Raw genomic sequence first — 23,975 nt, 5'->3', positions numbered from 1 at the left:
ATGGCTGAGCAGCAATCAGCTGCAGGCTGCCTGAATGGAAAGAAGGAGCCCCAAGGTCAGTGTGCAGTGAGTGTTGCTGCTGGTTTTCCTTTCTTTCCTTGTTTTTTCAGATGGTGTGTGGGAAAGCTGGAAGTGGGATGGGGATGTGAGATGAGCAGGAAGTGAGTTCAGGCTGAAATGGTCTGGAAGAATRGGCTATCAGCTGAGCAACGTGATTAGGAGGTGCCAATCTTGGCCATACCTACAGAGTGATAGCAAAAACGAAACTAAGAGAGGAACAATCAGCCTTAAATAATATCAGAGGTTGGCCTGGGTGAGTTGTTCACCAGGCTGATGATGCCATTAGATCAACCCTTGTCCCTCATGATCAGCTCGAGGCTCAGAAGAAAATCATAGAGACCACTATCTACATCTCTAGAAACACAGATTCACAGAATTAATGTTAGGTTAAGGTTGGAAGGGACCTCTAGAGATCATCTAGTCCAACCTCCCTGCAGGGATACCCACAGCATGTGACACAGGGTGGCATCCAGGTGGGTTTGGAAGACCTCCAGAGAAGGAGATTCCCCAGCCTCCCTGGGCAACTTGTAGCTTCCTACCTGTTTTGTCTGTAACCCATCTGTCCCCAAAGACCCCACTCTGTCCTAGTTGTACCAGGATGAGACCAGTAGGCTAGTCTCAAGGGGCAAATGCATTATGGAAAGTGCATCACGCAAGCGGTGGATCACCATGAGCCTGCCAGCAGCATCGTGAGGACGGTCCGTACAGCCTTGGAGGCCGGAGGCTAACGGCGAGGGCCTGGCTAGCGAGAGCTGGGATGTGACTACCCACTTGCTTTTCCAGCGTTCACCTGGGAGGTGAGGGCAAATGACCGAAACTACCACGTGCAGTGCAGGAAGAAATTCGCCTTCTGCCTGACCAGGAAGAAGTATGCGGTGAGTCAACTCATGCCAACCATGTGCCAATCCAGCCCCTGATATGTGGAACTGGTTTGGGGGAGTGACAAGACCGAGACTCCATGGATTGACCTGCAGTAGGATGGAGAGTAACATAAACAATCCAGCGTGAGGAGGAAAGGTCATTCCTTGCTTTGTGAGCCAGGTGCTCTCTGGAGCTCTGAAATGAGTAGAGTTAAATGAAGAGTGCTCTTTAGTCTTACGGTCGAGTCACAAGAAAGTTTGTTCCAAAAAAAATGTTTTTGATTGAACAAAACCTGATTTTTCATCTCAGTTAAATAATGAGCATCTAGCTGGGGATCAGTTAAAAATGAGACAAAATATTTTGTTTCTGAACTTCTAAAACATTTTGAAGTAGTATAACCCTTTGCTCTTATAAATCTTTATCTTATTATTCCGGTAAAAGTTGAAAAGAAGAATTTCTTTTATGCCATGACAAGTTGAAAAGACCTCTTCTGAAAATGCTAGAGTGTTCTAGCATTTTCAAAACAGGTCCTTGATTTTTGTGTGGCTGAACTCTTGCTTTGCGTTTGACCTGCTTTTCTTCTGTAGGACAATGCCATTAAAACAGCCAAGTACAACCTCCTGACCTTCCTGCCACTAAACCTCTACGAGCAGTTGCACCGAATGGCCAATGTCTACTTCCTCTTTGTCATCCTCTTACAGGTGAGATGGGCAACAAGAGAACAGCAAATGCGCTTGAGAGGCTTCCTTCCAGCAACGGAAGCTCATCTAGTGTTCAGAGCAGGGGCCTTTCAGATAGGACACTTGGTTTCCCTCTCCATCTTCTAGAGAACCACCGTGCGATCCTCCACAGGTTACTTCTTTGCCTTTCTAGCTGATTTGTTACAGCCCCCAAACTTGCGACAATATCCACTGGGTCATCTGATTCATCACGAGAAATAATTCTTCCACGTGAAGAACAAAAAATAGGCTCTATGCCTTGCAAGATCAGCTGCAGAGGCTGAGGCTAAGTCGGGTGCAACMCGTAGCCTTTCAGGAGCTTGTGGTAGGACTTTGATGTGCAGCTAAGGAGGTTAGGAGCTCCCTGGGAGAGCCAGGAGACTGTAGACCCTTTAAAGTGTGTAGGGGAACAAGACACGGAAGGAATATTGTTGAAGAGGCACAAAGTTTTTGGTTGCTCTTAAGGTTTGCACAAGAGCAGTAACCTCATGAATTGAAATTATCCCCTGTGGCTAATTGAGCTCACATGTGAAATGCGCTTTCTGGGGTCTTTGTTGTCTGTCATAGGCTCAAATAGTGTCCAAGATACAGGTTTTCAGTAGCGTTCACCACCTTTCAAAAACCCTTTGTGAGGAGTTTAACCAAAATCTAGTTTGGTTATTTAAATGATTGGGTTTGACATAAACTAAGCTCATGGAGGCCACTCCTAAACAGAAATCCTTGCTCCCGGATTCAGGAATCCACACTTAGTTCGTACATCCAGTTTACAAAGAGGCAGAAACTTAACAAGCAGTTCTATATAAACCCAACCCCAGGTTTATCTTAGCAGGGTCCAGCCAGACTAGGGCACTGGCCTAGGAAGAGAGCTGAGAGCGAGGGAATTTGTTCCTCAGGATATGTTGAAAGTTGTGTCCRGTCCCTTGCCCACAACAGTGATTTTAAGATTCCCTTGTCGTTGCATTTCCTTTTCCAGACCTTTCCAGAAATCGCCACCCTGCCCTGGTACAGTCTCTTGCTCCCCTTGAGCTGCCTTCTCGCCATCCGGGGCTTACGAGATCTTATTGATGACATTGTGAGTATGGGCYGGACCTAAAAGTTGTGAGTGCTGGTTATGAGCGCCGAGGGGGAAGGTCAATATGTGGGGAAACTTGTTACAGAGCCTGTGAACTGAAAAGCTGAGAGATGCTCATGGTACTTGAGGTACCATCACCTCTACTATGTCCAAAGCACTTTGTATTTTCCCTTTGAAAGAATGTGACCAGACAAGCCCCTTTGGGGAGTGGAGCTCCATCATGCTGTCATCTTTGGTATCCTGATTAGTGGATGTGCTCCCAGTTTGGTGCCCAGAAACACTTTGGGAGAATTCTGACTGTTCATCAGAAAGCATCTTCAGGTTGCTTCAAAACACAGATCTTGCCTTGGGGCTGAGGACTCCAGAGAACTCCTAGGAGAACCAGGAAGCCTGGCAGGGTCCATCCRTTTCATATGACAGGTTTTTTTTTTGTCCTCTCTTCTGTGCAGGGCCGTCACCAAAGTGACARGAAGATCAACAACAGGCCATGTGAAATTCTGTCTGGGGAGAGGTGAGGATTTGGCAAGACGTATCCACGTTTTCCTGACTCCCTATGGAGAAGTGTGGAATGATGGACTTTGTCTGAAGTGCTGAACAACCTTAAACATAGTAGTTGTGAGATGGGGTTCTGGTGTGACTCTCTCTGACTCTGTGAACTTGTATATCCTCCCCAAATCTATTGCAGAATCTATTGAGAAGATGCAGGCTGGTCCAGAAAATGGATATAGTGTTTGCTCTGTCAGTGCCTGCGTTTCCCCTGCCCTGTGAGGTTAAGACTCATACTGGCTCCTAATTGTGCAGGTTCCGCTGGCAGAAGTGGCGTGACATCCGTGTTGGGGACATTGTCCGTCTGCGCAAGGAAAACTTGGTCCCGGTGAGTCAGGGCCTGGGTGTACACTGGGGATGGCGAGGAAGAGTCTTGGCAAGAAGAGACTCACCGAGGTCTTCTCCATCTCTCTCCCCTTGCCTTCCAAGGCCGACATGCTCTTGCTGTGCAGCTCAGAGCCCAGCAGCTTGTGCTACGTGGAGACCGCAGACATTGATGGGTGAGGAGAGGATCAGAGAGGGGTTATGGCCACGGGGAGAGGAGTGGAGACATCACAGCCAGTGGCCAAAGTCTCTTGGAGACTGGGGCAAAGTCTCTTGCCAGCACTGGGGCATGCTGGCAAGCCCATCAGCCAAAAGGATAACATCTGCCCACCCTCACTGCCTCCATCTCTAGGATTTATTTAATGATAAGTTCTCAAGGTTTTCTCTCTGTATGATGCCTAGCATGAGACTCTTATCTTATTTTTTAGTGGCATTCTCCATCCTATGATAGCAGAGTTAAGAGCTTTTTCACCTCGTGGGGTGGTTTTGGCTGTTATTCCTCCTCTTCCCCATTCTTGTTTACAGGGAAACGAACCTAAAGTTCAGGCAGGCTCTTCTGGTCACCCACCAGGAACTGGTGAGCGAGGAGAGCATGGCTGYGTTTGACGGTGAGTCTCCTGGATGAGCAAGGATGTGGCCTTCTTCCCTGGAATTAAGGCAGTTCAGCCCCAATGTTTGAGGTGTCTGTACTGCTGACCTTGCTCTGTCCTCATCCCTGAAGTGCTCTTGCTCCAACAGGACACTGCACTTATTCCTGCCTGCAAGGCCAGGTTTCTGCTGAAGGTTCTGCTTGGAGGCCCATCCCCAGCTGTGTGCCTCTCTGGTGGCTCCCTCAGGATTGCACATGCTCCCCCTGCCTTGGCTCCCGTCTTTCCTGACGGGATCTAGCCCTTCCTCTTGGGTTGTCTGAGAGGAGCTCCAAGAGTTGAACTTAGCTCCTGAGAAGCTCTTCTCATGTCTCCAGAGGGAAAGATGAGGGAAAGAAGAGGAACCTCCCTGTTTCCTGAAAGCTAAAGCCTACCGGTATCCTCTCTGCCCCAGGGAAAGTGATCTGCGAGGAGCCCAACAGCCGGATGCACAGCTTCACCGGCACGCTGGAGTGGAAGGGCGAGACCTACTCGCTGGACTGCGAGAGGCTCTTGCTGAGGGGCTGCAAGATACGCAACACGGAYGTTTGCTATGGCTTGGTTATCTATGCAGGTGAGTGCCCAGGCTCTGCTCTGCCTCTGGGCYAAGATCTGTGTGTTTCCTTCCTTCTCTGATCAAGGGGGGGGTGGTCTGAAGTCTTCAGAGATGAGGAATAGTGGTTGTGCAGGAAACAGCATCACTTTGCTGCAAGTCAGACTTTTGAGGGCTTCAAACATGCATATTCACTTCTGGAATTATTATTTTCCAGGATTTGATTCCAAAATTATGAGGAATTGTGGAAAAATCAAGCGGAAGAAAACCAAACTGAACCACATGATGGACAGACTGGTGATCATAGTGAGTGTGCTGCAAACACATCCCAACCAAGTCCACCAGCCTTCTGGAACTGCTCCACATTCTCTCACAAAATGCTGGATTTTGTTTTAATTAGAACCTGAAATGTTCTCTTTAAAATATCTCAATTTTAGTGTGTTGTGAATAACTACCAAATAATGTTCCCAGGAAGAGGCATTTGATGGGTCTAGTACAATCCGTTCTGTAATTGCATTCCTTAAACTCTAGAGCCCAGGACCTAGAATCCTAGGCTGCTCCTAGAGTCACTTCTGAATCCTTGGCTGGATAGTGGTCTGTTTAGGAAGCTGGTCCCAAAACTAGAGGTTTGGAGTATTCTGAACCCCAAGACAGACTGTTTTGTGGCAGGATGACATTGCTGACTTTGGAGCTTGCCAAGCAGGGGATACCTTGGCCCTCTGGGGCCTAGAGGGTTAAAGTGTCTGCAACACTATTGAATGGTCAGGAGCCTGGTCCTAGGGAAGAATTTGGTGGATTCTCTATGATGTGACTTTCTCATCCTGCCCTTTCATCTCAGATCTTCCTGATGCTGTTGGCCATTTCATTGTGCCTCGCCATTGCTTCCGGATTCTGGGCCAGGAGCTTCCAGGAGAAGCACAGCTACCTCTCCGCTCTCTACGAGCACACGACTCCTGCCAAGCAGGCCTTCTTCAACTTCTGGGGCTTCACAATTCTCCTGAGCGTCATTATACCCATGTCCTTGTATATAATGTAAGAACAGAGCTCGCAGAAGTACAGAAACAAGTGCTGTCCTCGCTGATCTTGACCATCAGTTGGTCTGCAGCTGTGAGGATGGGTGTGCTTCTGGCAGACATTAATATCATGCCCTGAGAGCTTGGGGAAAAAAAGGAAAAAACAAAAAAAGGAAATAAAACCAGAAAACTGATACAAGGACATTTGCTGACATTGGGAATTGGACTGGGAATGACAAATTGAGGGGAGTATTTCCCCTCTGTGTAACAGTAGGGAAGGGAAGAGCAGAGTTCTCACATTCAAGGTGGGAAGATCCTTTCAGCCCTTTCTGGGATAGATCCCCAATTCCCTGGGATGTGTTTGGGGCAATCTCTTTTCCTTCTATCTGGCGCTCTAGGTTTGAATTCATCTACYTGGTGAACAGCTGTTTTATCAACTGGGATTTGGAAATGTATTATGCTACCAAGGACATGCCAGCCAAAGCCAGAAGCACCAGCCTCAACGATCAGCTTGGCCAGGTTGAATACATCTTCTCAGACAAGACTGGCACCTTGACGCAGAATATCCTGAGTTTCAAGAAATGCTGCATCAACGGGAAAATCTAYGGTAACTTTAGCTGGAAGCCAGTTTGTAGGGACTGGAGTGAGGTAGACCTTGCTTTTAGGCCACGTGGCTAAGTGCAGGGCACTTGGGTTATTTCTACTTCTGGCTTGCTAGGAGGATGGGAGCGTGTAGGTTATCTATGTGACAAGCTGGTCATTAATCTGATGCTTAGGCAGAAGATAGGGCAAGAATTCAGCTTGTTCTTAGCTGTGCATTTAGAGAATTTTTTGTTTGTTTCCTAGAGGGGAAAGAGGGGGAGAAAAGAGAAAAAAGAAAAAAAAAAAAAAAGGAAAATTGCAATTGAACAGTTTTGTTGAAAGGAACAAAACTTTATTTCATTTTTTTTTCTCCTCAAGTTCAATGCAGAGCAGCAGGGCCGAGAGGGGAAGAAAGAGTGTGTACAAGCTTCCTTTTTAGCTTCTTTCTGGTCACCTGCAGCTCTTCTGAGATGTGTCAGAAAACATCAAACAGCCTCTTCCCGCGAGGCTACAGCCTCTCATCTTAAAGATGGACTATGGAGGAGGCCAAGAAATTACACCGTGCCCTTTGTTGTTCCTTCTTCGTGGTGAAGACAAGAAACACTCTTGTTGTTGTTTTTCTGCTTGTATTTCCCCTTAGGAATCTGAGAATTGGCAACTCTTTCTTCCTGTCCTCTACTTGGTGGTGTTGACTGGCTTTGGGGATCTGTCTCGATGCTTAATTAGTGAACTTTAGAGAGCAGGTAGGGCCAGAGGTTTATCATGAAGCTAGTTTTTTTTTTTTCTGACATTTATCCGGTACTTGAGTCAAATGGACAGTGATAAAAGCAAACAAGGAGGGAAAAATCTAGAAAAGCTTTAGGGAAGGCTTAAAACCAAATTCTTCCACTCTGATCTGTCATGGTGGCACGTTAGCGTTGTCTGTGTTAGCAGCATTGTCATAATCCTGCCGATCTTCAGCCAGCTTGACAGTATCCCTGGAAACGCAGATGAAAGGTGGACCTCAGTTTTTATCATTGAAGACATATAGAAAATATGAAAGGTTCCTGAGCCAGTAAAATGCTTGTCCTTCACAAAGAAGCAAATAAATGGCCCAAACCCATTGACTTTCCCTCCACAAGGTGACCTCGAGTGTCCTGGTAGCCCTTGGACTGTTCTGTCTCTGTATCCATAAGGCACAGCCTCAGCAAGGACCAAGACTCCCCAGATTCTGAGGTATTAGGGAGAAATGGGACTGTGTAGCTAACCTAGAGACTGTGCTATTTAATTAAAGCCAACTTTTGAAAAAGTGAACAGTGATTTTGAGGAACCAGGTCAAAGTTGGACATCTTAATGGAGCCTGGCTCATGAGGGACAAATGCTGAAATTATGCCCCTTTACACATGCCTCTTTGGCCAGCAAAAGAAGCAGGTMCTTCTAGAAAACTTAGTCAAAGCTCCCTGCTAGTAATATGCCCTGATAGATCTAAATTAATTGAATTATTTTTATTTTGGCAGGTGTGGGCGCAGGCCAGGAGAACAGCCAGCCATYGGTGTGTACCTTCCCTCACAGGCCCACCTAACACAGGCTTGGAAGCTGATTCGCAGTGGTGGCAAATCCATAAAAACTCTTGATTCTGAGGGGAGCAGCATCAGCCTTTTGCTTTGTAGCATGTCTGTCTTGCACTTTGGGTACCACCCTRTGAGGAAAAGGCACACAATTCCTTGGGGTGGAGAACCAGGTKTTTCTACAATGCAAGAGAATAAAAGGTTATAAAATAGAAGAGAAATAAGGTTATAAAATACCACAGTTATTATTTTTCCAGGCTTTTTATACTCGCCCCATTGACACAGGCAATGGAGAGCAAGGTTTAKGGACCTTGGTCCTGATCTCCTCATGCTGACGTGAATCAAGAGCAAGTCCACCAGGGTTCCACCCTAGGAAAGGGGGGCACACTCAGAACTGCAGACCTTTCTATGGGTGCCAGATGAAGTGGTTCAGACAAACATGAACATTGGTACCTGGGGTCTCTCGCTCCAGGGTTTGACCCTGGGTTGCTTGGGGCAGCTCTGAAGCAGTCCCAGCATGGGGTCAACATGCCATCTAATTGCTCTACAAGAGCGTAGGAAAGTCCCTGTTATAGAGTTCTAGCAGGCATCACGTTTGTTTTTTTTTGGGTTCCAACAGCCTCTCTTCACCTTTTGCAGGGCTCAGAGTGGCCCTGGAGCCACAGTGCAGAGAAGAAGCTGGAGTTTTATGACCCTGAGCTGCTGAAAGCCGTCCAGCTGGACACAGAYCCTGTGCTGAGGGAGTTCCTGAGGCTGTTGGCCCTCTGCCACACCGTCATGGTGGAGGAGAACAACCGTGAGTGYTGGCTCTGTGTTCCCACTGCTGTGCTCTCATCAGGGAGCAGCTCCCTGGACAGCTCATGGACCTCTCATGGATTTTCCACTTCCCAGAAAAGCTCCAGTGGGAGCACGTCCCTGCTAGGGAGAGCAGGTGGCATGAGAGCCCAAGGACACACATGTCAGCGTCCTAGCAATAGCTGCTGGCCCTAATATGTGCATTTGGGTTTGTTTTAAAAGCAATTAGATGGAGAAAGTAATTAGTTGGGGAACACAGAGGAGCACTTATTCTGCTCAGGGTGATGAGAAGAAAACTTTGGACCGAGTTTCCACAGCCGTTGGACTTTAGGGTCATCACAGGAGGTGTTTGTGGTGGGCATGGGGAATCTTAGATGCATAAGGGGTTCTTGGCTGCAGTGGGAATGTCCTTGCCTGCCCCATCCCACGCTCTGCTGCTTTTCTGCAGACCGGCTGGTTTATCAGGCAGCCTCACCCGACGAAGAAGCGCTGGTGCTGGCGGCCAGGAACCTGGGGTATGTCTTTCTGGCCCGAACACAAGACACTATCACCATCAGTGAGCTGGGGGTGAAGAGGACGTACCAAGTGCTGGCCATGCTGGACTTCAACAGTGATCGCAAGAGGATGTCCATCCTGGGTGAGCGGGATGGGGTGTCCCAGGGACCCCTTTCAGGACCAYGGAGGGTCCCTCCTGATCTTAGTCCTGCCAGAGATGGCAATGGGAGGGGTGCAGTTGATTACTACTGGCACAGGGACTTCTAAGAATTGTCCTGGTCATCTTTGTGGTTCTGCCTGCCACTGGTATGGTAAAGATGGTCAGGAAGTGTTTGCCCCACATAGAAGGGGGGATATAAAGCAAGTTTGAGGAGCTGTGTAAGGAACTGACCATCCATGCGGCCATGACCCATCCACATTATGGTGTTTGGAGATGAGAGGTGAGGTGACCTGTGGGATCTCCTATAGCCAGTCTCTGCTGGACATCAGGTATCCCCTCTGAGGTGTCCTCCACTGTACAGATGGGTTGATGGGTTAGGAGTGCCTCCTCAACTCCTAAATTCCTGCTGCTGTGACGGCTATGGTTGGGAGGCTGATCTCTGTGTGCCTGAGCCCTATCCTTCTCCTYGTAGTGCGAGACCCTGAGGGGACAATCCGGCTCTACACTAAGGGGGCTGACACGGTGATCCTGGAGAGACTGCACAGGCGGGRACCCCATGAGACCATCACTGAGGTGGCACTGGATGTGAGTCTTGTACCAGACTGGGGTGTGAAGGACTGGTCTCCTTCCTATGAGCTTTGGGATGGATGTCCTGCAACTGCTGCAGCTTCTTCCCCTCTGGCTTATGGATTTCTGTCTGTATTTCATCCTTCTACTGTAGGAGCCTTATCACCGTGAAGGGTGGAGTTAAGAGGGTATCAAATCCATCCGCAGTCCTCTGGATTGGCTGTTTGCATCCCTGGGCTAGTAATGGGTGGGATGATGTAGGGTGGGGGGAAGTGACAGCCCCAAGGAGACCCTCAAATCCTGGGGAGTCTCTTGTTCCGCCTCTGAGAGCATTGCAGCTGCTTAGCACCATGCCTGTGTCCAACATGGCCAAAAGAAAGGAGACGTGATGTCTTGTCTCCACAGCACTTTGCCGCGGAGACCTTGAGGACTTTATGTGTGGCCAGCAAGGTGGTGAGCGAAGCTGACTACAGCACGTGGAGCAGGAAGTACCATGAGGCCAGTGTCCTGCTGCAGGATCGTGCACAGGAGCTTGACAAGCTCTATGAGGAGATGGAGCAGAACTTGCAGGTGGGATGATGACGGAGTCTGTGTAGGTTCCTGCTGGTTCCATGGAGGGCAGGAGTGTTGGGTTCRTTTTCCCAGGGTGCAATCATCTGCAGGGATGATCTTGTCATGTTCTGGTAGAGCTAGAGATCTGTCAAATGATGACCTGTGGGAACGCCCACAGGAAGGTGTTGGAGTCCGCAGGGACGCAGCATCCTCATGTGGATGAAAGAGCAATTCCTCATCCTATCTTACCCCTGACATCCTGCCCCATGTGGTGACACTGACTCACCCTCCTTGCAGCTGCTTGGGGCCACTGCCATTGAAGACAAGCTACAAGACGGAGTCCCAGAGACCATCCAACTGCTGAAACTGGGCAACATTAAAGTGTGGGTGCTGACAGGAGATAAACAAGGTCAGTGGAGGTAGCCCCAGGTCCCACCAGCACATTCTGGATTTTCTCYAATACAAGTCATAGAAGAGAGGAAACCCTGGGAGAGAAGGGACAGCAAAGAGGCTCTGCTGGTGCTTTCCATGTATGACAGTAGCACATCCTCCGGATCATGTCACCTATGGGGAAACTGAAGCCATTTGCACGATGGCATAGAGCAGGAGCTAGAGCAAAATCCTCAGCTCCTGCAGTCCACCCTAGGACTGTTCTTCCCCTCTCAGAGCAGGACCAGGGGCTGTCCGGGCATTGGCCTCTGATACATGCGTGTTGCAGAGACCGCCATGAACATTGGCTATGCGTGCAAGTTGCTCACAGATGACATGGAGATCCTGGAGGAGAAGGAGATAAGGTGAGAAATTGCCACCTGGGAGATCCAAGACAATCTCCCATTAGACAGGGAAGAAGGTTACTCCTACTGAAGGAGACATCCGAGGGCATTTGCCACTTTGAGGTGGCAGAAGCCATCAGTAGGTGCATGATGTCCAGTGTCCCCAGCATGCTTCCTTGGCTCTGACCACCTTTTACCCACACAGTGAAATCCTCGAGGCTTACTGGGTGAGCAACAACAACCTGAGTGGCACTGGGGATGCTCTGTGTAGTGGCCACCTCTTCCAGCAGTGCCCAGAGGTCTCACACTGTAAGAAGAGAGCTCTCGTCATCCATGGAGACTTCCTGGTAAGGCAGCACTTTGCTGCACCCTTCTCTGCTCTCTGCCCGTGCTGGCAAGTGACTGTTTGTCTCCAGGATGGATGTGCTCTGGTGCTATCAGTTTGGATATTGGTGCCATGCTAGAATCAACATCCCTTGGAGCAATCTACAGTCACCTTTTCATAGCATCTATTAGATTTAGGAGTTGGCAGTCCCTGTATTACAAAATCCCTGACGGTCTTGGAAAAATACAGACCCTACATGTTACAATCCTCCTGCCTTGTCCAAGATTGCAGAAGGAATGCTTTGGAGTTAAGAACAGCCCCATTCCTCCTTGTGAGCCAGGGGCATGTGACAACCTCCTCTTGTCTTTCACAGTCATAGAATCATTATGGTTGGAAAAGACCTTTAAGATCATGAAAACCCATCACCACTAAGGCTAGCTATGGGGGGAATCACTAACCAGAAATGTGCTCTCTCCTAAGGACAAAATCCTGCACACAGGAGAAGTGGTGAAGAAGGCAGCAGAGCGGATGGGACAGCGGTCAGCTTGCTTCAAGCCAACAGGCTTGCTGGAACAAGACAGCCTGATGCAGAGGGCATTTGTGGACTTGGCCACGAGCTGCCAGGCTGTCATCTGCTGCAGGGTGACCCCCAAGCAGAAGTCGCTCATCGTGCAGCTGGTGAAGAAACACAAGAACGCCATCACGCTGGCCATTGGAGATGGTGCCAATGATGTCAACATGATCAAAAGTGAGGTTTGGGGCAGGGGGTGGTGCCAGCACAGGTTTCTGGYGGGCAGGCTGTGCTATTAGCACTGCCAACCATGCCTGTCTGCCTGGCTTGTCACTCCCTAGGCCATGCCCTTTTGCTTCTCTCCTTCGCCCTTCACTCCTGGATTCACCATCTGCCCATCAGCTTTGGGGCAGAGCCTCTCCGGTAGCAATGGGGAAGCCAAACACTGCAAGGGCTTCTCTGAAATCCCCTCACCTTCATCTCGTGTCCTCCCTCCATCCGCAGCTGCTGACATCGGGGTGGGCATCAGCGGGCTGGAGGGCGTGCAGGCCGTGCAGTGCAGTGACTATGCGCTGGCTCAGTTCCGCTACCTCCAGCGCCTCCTGCTTGTCCACGGCCGCTGGGCTTACCTCCGCATCTGCAAGTTCCTCCGCTACTTCTTCTACAAGACCTTCGCTGGCCTCATGGCCCAGGTCTGGTTCGCGTTCCACAATGGATTCACRGCTCAGGTAAGGGCACGGAGCAGGGGACACGATCATGCCACTSGTCTCCTCCACACACCATCACTGTGGCCTCTTCACAGGGGACCCCACACASGTCTCAGCCCGGCACTGGTAGCCCCATGGGGATGTGTCATTACCCTGGTATCCCTTATCTCTCCCCAGAAATAGACCATCTGAGTTTTGGGATGGCTTGGCCAAGACTCAGCAGGGTCTTTTGTTTTTGCATTTGTCCCCTGGTTCCTTCTGTAGTTAAATGAGAAAAACACATTGGGGAGCCTTGGGGACGTCCTTGTAGGCACTGACAGCCTTCATGAGCAGCAGCTCAGCCTCAGGCAGAGGCAGAGAAGGATCCCAGCTGCATTAAGCTGGAATTTCACAAATAATGGGAGGTTTAACCCGGTGTGAAGACCTTCAGTGTGCYTTGATCATTGTAATGTAATTGGTCAATGTAATGTAAATGTGATATGGCTCCACGTCTCCCTGGGTGTCATCTTTGGGTCCTTCCAAAGCTTTACTGAGCTCACAGCCACTTTCTTTTCCCTTTTAGCCTTTGTATGAGGGCTGGTTCCTTGCGCTCTATAACATGTTCTACACCACCTACCCTGTGCTCTCCATGGGCCTTCTGGAGCAGGTATCGTTTCAGCAGGAAGCTGGATACTAAGTGTGTATATTTAGTGTGGTCACTGCACCTTGTCCCCATCTGTGTGGCACTCCACGTACTGCCATGACCTGACAGTAGGTGTGTGATGGACACCTGGGGCTCAGCTCCATCAGGTGGATGGAGGTCAGACTTGTTGCCCACAGAAGGCACAGCTGAGGGGATGGTACACYGTCCCTGGTGTGGATGGGGATGGTGCAGTGTCCCTGGTGTGGATGGGAAGGTCAACACTTAAGTGTCCTCCCTCCCTGCAGGATGTAAGTGCCAAGAAGAGTCTGGAGTTCCCTGAACTTTATGTGATTGGGCAGCGAGACGAGCTCTTCAACTACCGTACCTTTGCTGTGACCCTCCTGCACGGCGTCAGCACCTCACTTGCCAGCTTCTACATTGCGCTCTGGGCCTTTGAGGACAGAGTTGGCAGCAACGTTGCTGGGGACTATGAGTCCTTTGCCGTCACTGTTGCCACATCAGCTTTTCTTTCAGTGATCATGGAGGTAAACACGGGTCTAGGTTACCCTACGCCGTCCCACGAGATAAGCCCTTGATGGCAGAGCCAAGATGGCACTGAAGGCTGCAAGAAAGGACAATGGCTTAAAGGCTGTCCTGGTTCAAACCACACRCAGGGTGGTAGAACAGAGTTGGACCCTTAGACCCATATCCATCCTATGCAAGCTCTCTCCTCCTTGCAAGACGGAGCTCATCGTGCCCAGCCTCTGGCGCTCAGGGTAGTGATGTTACAGGAGTTTGGGAATGGAGGGTATAGATGGGCTCTGCTGTGGTGAGTGCTGCACCAGCCTCCTACCTCCCTGCCAGGGCTTGGTGCAGATGTTCAGGGATCACACTTGAGCTCAGCCCTGGGCACTCCAACGTGATCCACAGCCAGCTTCATTGTTGGATGATGATCCACATTGGGGGATGAACTTGGGACTCTCTTGAGGGATGAGTGGTCAAGTGGAACTGCGTCCCCTCAGTCTTGAGAGAGCTCTGTTTAACTCTTCTGTTGCCTGCACAGATCATCATGTACACAAAGTTCTGGACTGCATTGTCCTTCCTGATGGTCACAGCCAGCGTGCTATTCTTCTGTCTCTTCTCCTTCCTGACCCAAAACTTCAATGCCTTCAGATTAGCCCCTGCTGTCTTCCGCTTCCCAGGTAARATGCCCCAGGGAACTCTGCAGACTCTCGCCTCCTTGTAACAAGGCAGCCAAGGCTATTTTCGGTGCTAGAAGAATCTGTTTTCCACCCTGTAGATCATATTTGCTCTTTGACCTTGGCCAGATCCTRTCTTTTGGTCCAGTACAGCCTATCTGATCATCCTGTCCCTTATGCTAGTCCTCACCTTCTCTACATGCCTGGGGACTCTGCTAGGGGACAGACATGCCACGTCTTGATCTTGTTGGCTTAATCCTGATCTCAACTCCACCTTGAGTGCCATCTCCTCCTTTTGACTCCTCAACACCTTTGTGGGCCAGGGCCTACATCCTTACAGTTCTTCTTTCCCTCTCCTCTTTGCTGGGCACCTTTTCCTGCTTACGTATGACTTGATGACTCTTGCATTGACAGATGCCAGCAAGAATGCCCTGACYGACCCGTATGTTCTGCTGATTGTCCTGCTCTCCTTGGTGGTGAACACTGTCCCCTCACTCACCATCCGCTTCTACCGTACTGTCATGGGCAAAACCACCATTCAGCAGGTGAGGGCTGCTTAGGGGTTGTGAAGGGAAGGCTCTGCCTTCCTCCCATTGCTTGCCTCCTCATCCTCCTGCTTGCCTTAGGGACAGAGAGGATGTTCACTCTCGATGGGAATGGTGAGACTGTCYAAGCAAGCCACCACCTGAACGTAGCAATAGGCCTTGACCCCTCTCTTGGCTGTTGTAGCTCTGTAGGTCCCTGATCTTGTGACACTGGCCCCAGGGGTTGACCTGCTCCAGTCCTGGATGACTTGCTTTTGGTTGCAGGAAGAAATTGTCCTCCCCTGGAGCTGGCAGCAAGGAGGCCCTGGGCTCTGGTGCAGGTGCCTGTATGAAATGGGCTGGTCCTGTTCATGCCCCTCCACCCAGTGGGACATTGCAGACACATGGGAACTTCTGTTTCCCTGAGCTGCAAATGTTCTCATCTCAGTGAGATGAGCCCCTGATTTTATCATACAAAGAGGTTCCAGACRAGATCAGGATTGAGACTCCCATCTCCAAGAACTTCCAAGATCCCCAAGAAGCTCCTCATGTTATAGATCACATCCCAAGGACTTGGGGCCATGGTGGAACTGGGATCCCAACTTTGTCTTGGTGGAGGCTGCCCCTCCTCGAGGCAGGGACTTACCTGGAAGGTGRCTGCACCCCAATGTCCCCAATCTCTCCGCAGAAGATCCACTTGAAGACGAAGCGGCAGCCGGAGCCCTCGGTGGAGCTGCGCGCTCACATCCGYCGCGGCTCCTTTCGTCGCCGTTCCGGTTATGCCTTCTCCCACCAGGAAGGCTATGCAGGTCTCATCACCCGGGGGGACAGCCTGCGTGTGAAGGGTGCCTGCAGCCCTATCTCGAGTGCCCTTCGCCAAGAAGAAGCCTCCGCTTCATCCTCCCTCCATGTGGCCTCTGCATAACTGGCCTGGTGGCTTCCCAACGGCCCCTGCTTTGGGGCAGGGAGTTGCTGTGCTTGGACACCATGAGGCACAAGACTGGCTGGACATTTACAGACGCTTATTTTACCTTCCTGGACTTTTTTGGACAGCTGAAGAAGCTCGTGGTCACCTGTCTCTTGAGAGGGCAACACTTGTGCCAGACMGCACAGCATTGCAGCCATAGGCACTGGAGAGATGGGTGCTCCAGYCCCAAGGATGGTTGCTACCAGATGCTAAGCTGTGGGACATGTCCYAGCACTGGAGGACATGTCCTGGTAGCCAGTCCTGGAAAGGCTTGAGCTCTTGAGGGTGGTGCACAGAGCCTGTCACCATTGCAGAAGTCAATGGAAATTGGCTGCTCCCAGCCAGGGCAGCTTGAAGATCTAAGATTGTTTCTTCCTTGACACTGGTTGCTCCCTGCACCCAAAAGGTCAATCTGGAGCAGATAACTAAGTGCCTGACCTTCACGGAATTACAGAATGTTTAAGGTTGGAAGGGACCTCTAGAGATCTAGTCCAACCTTCCTGCTCAAGCAGGGACACCTAGAGCACGACAGGGACACCTAGACCTTGATTTTCTTTTTAAATTTATTTTTTAATATGTGTAAGTACAGGTCATATCTAGCCACCAGCCCTGCCACCTGCTTCCTCCCCCTGTCTTCCTTCATCAGTGTTTCTCATCCTGCTCTTTACGTCCTTTGGCCGCTTTGCCRCAGGGGATCTCTCTGGGTCATCCATCATCCCCCTAACTCGGCCATGAGCAGTGGGAGCTTCATGGGAACAGGTCTTGGGAGCGAATCCGCTCACCATGGGGGAAGAACCCTGCTTGGGTGAGGAGGTTTGGGCCAGATGTTCTACAAACATCTCTTCTAACCTCAACCATGCTGTGATAGAGAGGGGGAGAGAAAGGGGACGTGGCTTAATACACTTTAGTGCACGTTTTGCACTCTTAATACACTACATCGCATTTTATCACCATTGTTTTTAAATATATCCTCTTTTCTGAAGTGGATTCCCAAGTGCATTAACTGTTTTTCTGTCCTCTCCCAGTCCTGTTGGGTTTTGTTGGTTTGTAGGCAAGGTCTGGGTTAAGAGATAAAGAGAAGGTGCTGTCCGAGCAGGAAGAGGGGTTGGGATAAGACAAATTTTAGTGATTTGGATTCTCTGGCCAAGACCTCAGTCCCTCATCTCAACCTCCCCTCCTCCTTCCCAAGCAGCGCGTGGGAGAACAGGTAGGAGACAGGAGACAACTCAGCCCCATGTTTTGCTGCTGAAGGGCAGTGAAACTGCACAAACCTCCCCGGGCAGGCATGAAAATTCCCCGTGGTGCAAATTATTAAAAGCAATCACTATTTCAGAGCCCAGCTTGTTTTGGCAGCTGGAAAAATCTTCCAAGCAAGGGTACTTTGCAGGTACCCCCATAGCTCCACATGTAGGTGATAGGAGATATGATGCTCCTATGGTATGTAGGGGATATATATAAAGTCTGCCTGTATAATATGCACATCCCCAGGCWGATGGGGGCTGCCCTAAATTAATCTGCAATCCCAGCTTTTCAAAGCAGGACTGATGTTTTCCACGGAGGGGAAACCTAGAAGTCCTTCCCGCCTGCAGGGCAGCGGGACGGGAGCCCCCAGGGAGGCGGCCAGCGCGTAGGACACACACACTCGCCAGGGTGAATGACTAGAAAATAATTTATTGAAGAAACAGAAAGCTGCAGAAACGTACAACACAGTCATGACCAGTAGAGGATGAACAAATAGAGTTTTTTTGTGTTTTTTTTTTTTCTTTTAAAATCTGTTGACAGGCTGGAGTTGAGATTCCTGGTAACTTCCCCTGCGAAAGTCATTGCAAAGAACAAGGACTGAACTCCAGAGCACACAGCACGATTTGGATAAAGTGCCTGACACATAAAGACTTTTTAATCTTTTTTTTTTCTTTTTTAACTGTTTGTAAATAGCTTAAACATAATTGCAAGACACGGAGGAGTAACAATTGCATTTTGCTGTAGAGTAAAACCTATCCCATGAGATTAGCAATGAAGCAGCTGCAAAAAAAAAAAAAAATTAAAAATAAAAAATAAATTTAATCAGAAAGAGAAAAAAAAAGTCATTTAAAATCTCAGATCCATCCCTGGCCAGCCGGACTATGCAGGACAAGGGTGAGAATTGCCTATTGCTATACAGGAGAATGAGCGATATTTTTCTTGAGCTGGTTGGACTGGCAAACCCCCCGCTAAGGGTTCTTTTGGGCCAGGATTAATTCTGGGGTTTTTTTTTCTTTTTTTTTTTTTTTCTTCTTTATAAATTTCAGAGAAAAAAAAAAAAAAAAAGAATGGGCTTTTTTATTTGCTTTTTTAAAATTGCTTTATTTAAAAACCCCAAAGAAAGAGCTAGGTAAAGGCGCTGGCTTCTGCGTGGCAGCGTGCGTGCGGCCAGCGTGCTGCTTGGCTCTCAGAGCATCCTTGGCCGCGTGTGTCCTATGAGACAAGGGAAAGGAGCGGTGCTGAGGCTGGTGGACACGGACCTGGCCCATAGAGGTGGACAGGAATGTGGATGTGGACATGGACATGGTGCAGCCCAGCCTGAGCAGCGCTGGCTGAGCCCACACACCTCTCTGCAGTGCCCAAAGCACCAACCTGAGTTAAGGAGATCCATGGTGAGCCAGAGAGGAGCTGATCTTCTCTCTTCCCCACGCAAAACTTGCTCTGTTGTAAAACCACCCAGCCCGTGCTGGGGCTGCCAGGGCTGCTGCAGACCCCAGGCCTCAAAACACTTGGGARATCATCCCGTGATGCCAAGACTCATCTCAGAGGATGGGTGAGCTGTCAGGCGATCCGGTTCTGCCCCTATGGACGGGGTTGCTCCATCACCCTCTCTCTTTCCTCTGCCCAGAGCTGGGAGCATCCATGGGCTTCTGCCTTGATCCTTYCTATCCCTGCCCTGTGCCTGGTTTAGCATGAAGAAACGCAAGACCCTGGTCACGACGTCAAGGTCGTGTCAAGGGAGACGCGGAGTGATAAACGCTCCGCTCTGGATGTGTTCTAATGGAGCAATGCTGCCTGACATCCAGATTCTGATCCCCAGGCTCTTTCCTTGAGCCATTTATTATTTCTGCTCTTCCTGTGTGGCTGAAAATGGTGCTTTCCTGTTAAATSTATATATATATATTTAATAAGCACAAAAGCCATCAACTAAAACCGTTGAACAAATTTGAAAAAAAAAGAAAGAATTAAAGCTAGAATCAGATTGTTTAGGAGACTTTTGCAAGCAGCAAAATGGTAAACGTGTCTGAAAAAAATCCACAATTGAAAAATGATGCCAGGGCTGGATTAAACTAGCAGGTCTCCCACAGGGATCTATCCCACTTGTCTCAGTGGGAGACCTCCAAGTTGGACTGGAGAGCTCAGGTTCCTCCTCTCTCACTCTCCATCAGCAACTGGGCAGCCCATTTGCAAGCTCTTTGCTCTCCACCCATCCGTATCTGGCAGGAACGATGCTCAACCTCTTCTGCAGGTCTCCCAGGGCATAACTTATCCCTGGATCAGCCTCTTCTGTTTGGAGGAGCCTTTCTGAGCGGGATGGCTCCCTGGTGAAGGGGACGGCCTGTTGGTTGAGCCCACGCCATGCCCCTGTGTGGTCCCAGCTGTGCTCCTGCTCCCTCCTAGTACGAAAATGCCCTTCAGTTGCAACCCTGATCAAGAGAATTGTGTGTAGGACAGAGCTCCGATTGTCATTACCTGCAGGGAAAAAAATCTTTGGTATCGTGGCAAGTTGCTCCTCGAGGCATTTTGGTAGCTGTGAGGGCGGCAGGTACAGCTGGGTCCTGCACAAGGCTTCCCAAGCCTTTTGATTCATGCAACGTGGTGGAAACCAGCTCATGTCCGGGAAGTCCRAGGGCTTGTGGCTGTGGGTTGCATCCAAGCCTGCTTGGTGAGATGTTCCTCTTGTTGCAAACAGGCTCTCTGAAAGGTCTAAACCTCCAAGCACCAAAACTTCTCCTGGTTGGAAAGATCTYACAGGAGGAGGTGGGACAGAAAGAAGGATCCAGATCTCCTTGGGATATCCAAGGGATAGGGTTGGTTAGTAGATCAATGGGGCTGCTGGAGGAGACCACAGAGATAATGTCCTCCTAAAATCCAGGTTCTTGTTCAAAGAACATCATGTCTCCTGTGCCCACCTGGTATTGAGTATTTCGGTTACTGCTGCCCATGAGGAAGGTGAAGCCTGCAGAGCCACCATGTGAGATGAGAGATGAAAATAAACCCCTGTTTTGAATTTGGGGGCCGCTTTGGTGGGACCCAATGAAGCTGAGATCTCATCTTGTGCAGCTGGATGAGGTTTGGGGCCACATCTAGCAATGGAGGTGGAGAATAGAGTGGTCAACAGGTCAGAGGGAGATTAGGGATCCACATTTTAAAGCAAATTGTCTTTAACATTGGGGAAGCAGAAAGCTGCAGTTGACACTTCTTCCTCCAGGTGCCCATCACCTCCCTGCCCTGCACCCAGCCAAAAAAGGTGCAGCTAAGCCCTTAGTTTTACTCTCCTCACATCTTTAAGCAAGGAGAGGAAGAAGTGGAGCAGAGGGAAGAAGGAGCAGGGCATAGAGTCCACCTCTGTGAACATTTAGGGAGAGCCCCAGGGCTCTACAGGGCAAACAAGGGACCTCCCACACCCTTCAAAGCACTTCTGGTGGGCTAGTGGCCTCCAGAACCTTTTCTACTAGCCTAGGTGCAGGGCTAGAGCAAGGCTGGGTGGTGAGCAAAAGACTTCCGTGAGCAGACACCATTTGCTGGCTGATGTCATTGATGCTACATGAGCCCTGGTGGAGGAGACCCACCAAAATGGGAATCTCCTGGTCACACCTGGCGTTGGTCAGCGGYGACACTGCACCAGCTGCAGCTGCTTCAGCTCCTCTTTGCTTTTCACGAGGTGGAAAAGAGAGGCAGGTCTTTGAGGCCACCTGAAGGATGAAGACTTGGTGCCCATGTTGCCTCGGCATCTCGGAAAGATCTCAGCCCTCACACCCACAGTTGGACTTGTTGATCCTGAAGGTCTTCTCCAACCATAACGACTGTACAATTCTATGATCCTTTGGGCTCTGATGGCCAACAAGAGGTGAGGATGGAGGTGGTTTGGGGGCGCACCAGGACCATTTCCCTTGTCTCAGAGCACAGGAGGAGCCCCCGGCCGGGGCTCCGCGGGGCGCTGGGGCTGATTGTCTCTCTTCCTTCCGCACAAAGTCACTTGTGACGTGACACCTCCGTGGACAAGCAGAAAGCAAAGAACCCCAAGCAAGGGAGGGCGCTGGAGCCCACGGGGTCTCTTTGGTGAGCAGGAGCACCCGGCGGGGTCCCGGGCCCCGATACCCTTACCCTGTTTGCCGGGCACGGGGCCGCGCCGCGGGCCCCTGGGCCCCGTCTCTGTGCTCCGAGCGCCCCTCTTCTCCAGCCTCCTGGGGCTTGCGGCGGCAGGAGCGGCGCGGAACGGGAGGAAACAGGCAAAGCCGCCAACCGAACGGAAAAGCAAAACCAAGAGCTCGCCCGGGACCGAGGGGCTTGCAAACGTGACCCATGCAGAGAAGTCCTCATCAAACGCAAACCTGTGGACAAAAAAGCACAGTTTGTCCCCTCCCACCCGCCTCCCCTCCCCGAATAATTATTACATTACTTCAAGAAAGAGTATATTTTTCTTCATGCATAAATCAAATTTTCATCTTGTCTTTTTTTTTGTCTTTTTTTAAACTTCTTTAAATTACATTTGAACACAGAACACATATAATAAATACTCTTGTACGACATGACTCAGAGAAAAGTAACACATCTGAAAGCAAAGGTATCATCATCGTTATTAGTTTTTCTTTTTTTTTCTTTTTTTTTTTAAAAGGACTTGTTTAAATATGAAATCTGTAAACTCCAAGGGTCCTTTTTTTTTTTTAATCTTTCTCTCTCTCTTTCTCTCTCTCTTACTCTCTTTTTTTTTATCGTGAAACTATCCAGCTTTCATTTCCTTAACATTCAATATGTCTCCCATTGAACGCATCAAAGAAATAAGAACATGCCGTCTTCTGCAAAATTATAATTTAACAGTATAAAGCTTCAAGTCACAAATTCCAAAAACTAGCTAAGTAATTTTTTTTTTTATCACATAAACTATACATTAAATATTTTGAGGTATTTCAGAGAACATTGTCAAAGGCTTGTAAGGTCTGTGCTGGGTGGAAACGAAGGCTTTCTCCTGCATAGAGAACGTCTTTGGTATCACAAGTCGTGTGGGTGGTGGGGAGGAGGAGGGTGGCACGGCCAGGGGGTCGCWCGGGACCCGGCCAAGGCAATAAGGTGGAAGAGGAAGAGGAGGGAAGACGGGGGCCAGGCTGGGGAGGTGTTTTGGGGATGGTCCAACTGCTCTTTCGGGCAATAATGTGGGAAGCTCCTTGGGATCCAGGCTGAGCACAGGGAAAACATGGGCAGGTTTGGTGTGATTCCAAGGGAGCTGCTTCCCTTGGGTTGCCACGGGAAGACCTGGTTGGATGGAGCAGCACGTTCAGGAGYGCGTTGAGGCACCTGCTTGTGCTTCACTTCAATTTGAGGCTCTCGGAGACTGGGCGTCTGCATAGGGACCATCGCCTGAACCGGGCTCTGCTCCCAGCCCGCTGGGAAGGGACCTCTTGGCTCCAGGGATCTGCAGTATCCAGGTCCTAAATACAGGCAGGAAAAGGAACAGGAGGTCCCCAAAGCTKGTGCGACACCCACGCTCGCTCTGTGCCAAGGTGAGGAAAATGGTTCAGCTCAAACCTTTCTTCTTCTATGAGCAGGGACAGGAGTTGCCCCAACTGCACCAGACCCAAGTGTTGGGTTGCTGTCGGAATAACATAACTTGGAAAAAAAGGAAGATAAAATCAAAAGGAAAAAGAAGCCAAGTAGGTACAATTCAACCCAAGATTTCCCTAAATTAGACATTCTGGGGGTTTATGTGCAAGAGCATCTGCCATTACCTTTTTCACTTGGAACAAACATGTAATTCAGGGCAGTTCTTGAAGCTTCTCGTGAAATGAAAACAATGTGGGAAAGAATCCGTTTGAGCTGAAACAACCTCTGACCAGTAACATGACCAAACTGGAAACCCTGGGACCTTCCTGGTGGCATTTGGTATCTGCTGTTGGGGCCTGGAGAGTGCTCTCAGCCTGGGCTTGATGCTGTCGTGCAGCCTCTCACTCAATGGGCCAAAAATCACCCCATGAGGAGCATCAAAGAAGTTCCCTTCCACGTCCCTGTAGCGATGCCCTGTGAGAAGGGACGTTACCACGGATTGAGATCCAAGGTGGATGCTCCTGGGGAAAAGCCAGGCTGGACAGAGGGGCTGGTCAGAGGGACCCTGGGGACCAGAGCAGCTTTGAGGGCACCAGGAGGACCAAGAGGAGGAGCACACCGGGAGGAAGGGGAGATGCTAWCAATTATTTTAGGATAAGGGGTATTTTTTTGTTGTTTTTCTCCATCCCAACACCCAAAGACTACAAGAGTTGCCAGAATCCATCCGTTTGGAGAGCTGAGGTAATCGTGAGTCTTTAGGGTAAAAGCAGAGGAGCAAAGAAATGGCCACACACCTTTGGTACAAGAAAAAGGCACTCATCTACCACGCTACCATCCCGGGGTCGCTCGCTCGCCTTCTCTCTCGCGCTCACTCGCGGGGACTCAACGGGGCTGCAAGGAGGGGGATCCGGACGGGGGTGGCCCCACGCGGGGCYGGGGGAGCAGGGAAAGTGGCGCTCCCAGCACAGACCAGACAAGGCAACAAAATCTTTGGTATCAGACGTGATTTTCAAATCACAAAAATTGAAAACTCAAGTGAGGTAGCCTTTATTTTTGGGTTCTCACTAGAAATGTCTTTGCATCCTTGAGGGC

The 23,975-nt window shown here is 49.8% G+C and overlaps 1 protein-coding gene and 1 long non-coding RNA gene across 2 annotated transcripts; both read left to right on the top strand.

The window, feature by feature from the left end:
* ATP8B3 (ATPase phospholipid transporting 8B3) lies at positions 1-16,058 on the top strand. Its single transcript, XM_026035156.1, has 27 exons — positions 1-55; positions 844-935; positions 1,509-1,622; positions 2,614-2,712; positions 3,162-3,223; positions 3,514-3,586; positions 3,688-3,758; positions 4,108-4,190; positions 4,624-4,782; positions 4,979-5,067; positions 5,600-5,793; positions 6,173-6,381; positions 7,853-7,887; positions 8,543-8,699; positions 9,147-9,335; positions 9,826-9,938; positions 10,326-10,490; positions 10,770-10,881; positions 11,191-11,266; positions 11,451-11,592; positions 12,051-12,318; positions 12,586-12,809; positions 13,351-13,434; positions 13,716-13,955; positions 14,474-14,612; positions 15,024-15,154; positions 15,822-16,058. The coding sequence occupies exons 1-27, from the start codon at positions 1-3 to the stop codon at positions 16,056-16,058; spliced, it is 3,612 nt and encodes a 1,203-aa protein (XP_025890941.1).
* Positions 16,059-21,049: 4,991 nt separating this feature from the next.
* LOC112943916 lies at positions 21,050-21,401 on the top strand. The gene is made up of 2 exons (XR_003248680.1): positions 21,050-21,192; positions 21,318-21,401. It is a non-coding gene; the product is annotated as an uncharacterized LOC112943916 (long non-coding RNA).
* The last annotated feature ends 2,574 nt before the right edge of the window (positions 21,402-23,975 follow it).

The sequence above is a fragment of the Nothoprocta perdicaria genome, unplaced genomic scaffold (genome assembly GCF_003342845.1).
Source record: "Nothoprocta perdicaria isolate Ctin4 unplaced genomic scaffold, notPer1 scaffold_157, whole genome shotgun sequence".
Lineage (NCBI taxonomy): Eukaryota > Metazoa > Chordata > Aves > Tinamiformes > Tinamidae > Nothoprocta > Nothoprocta perdicaria.
Note: the sequence above shows the minus strand (reverse complement) of the source record. Positions and strands in the feature narration are given on the sequence as shown.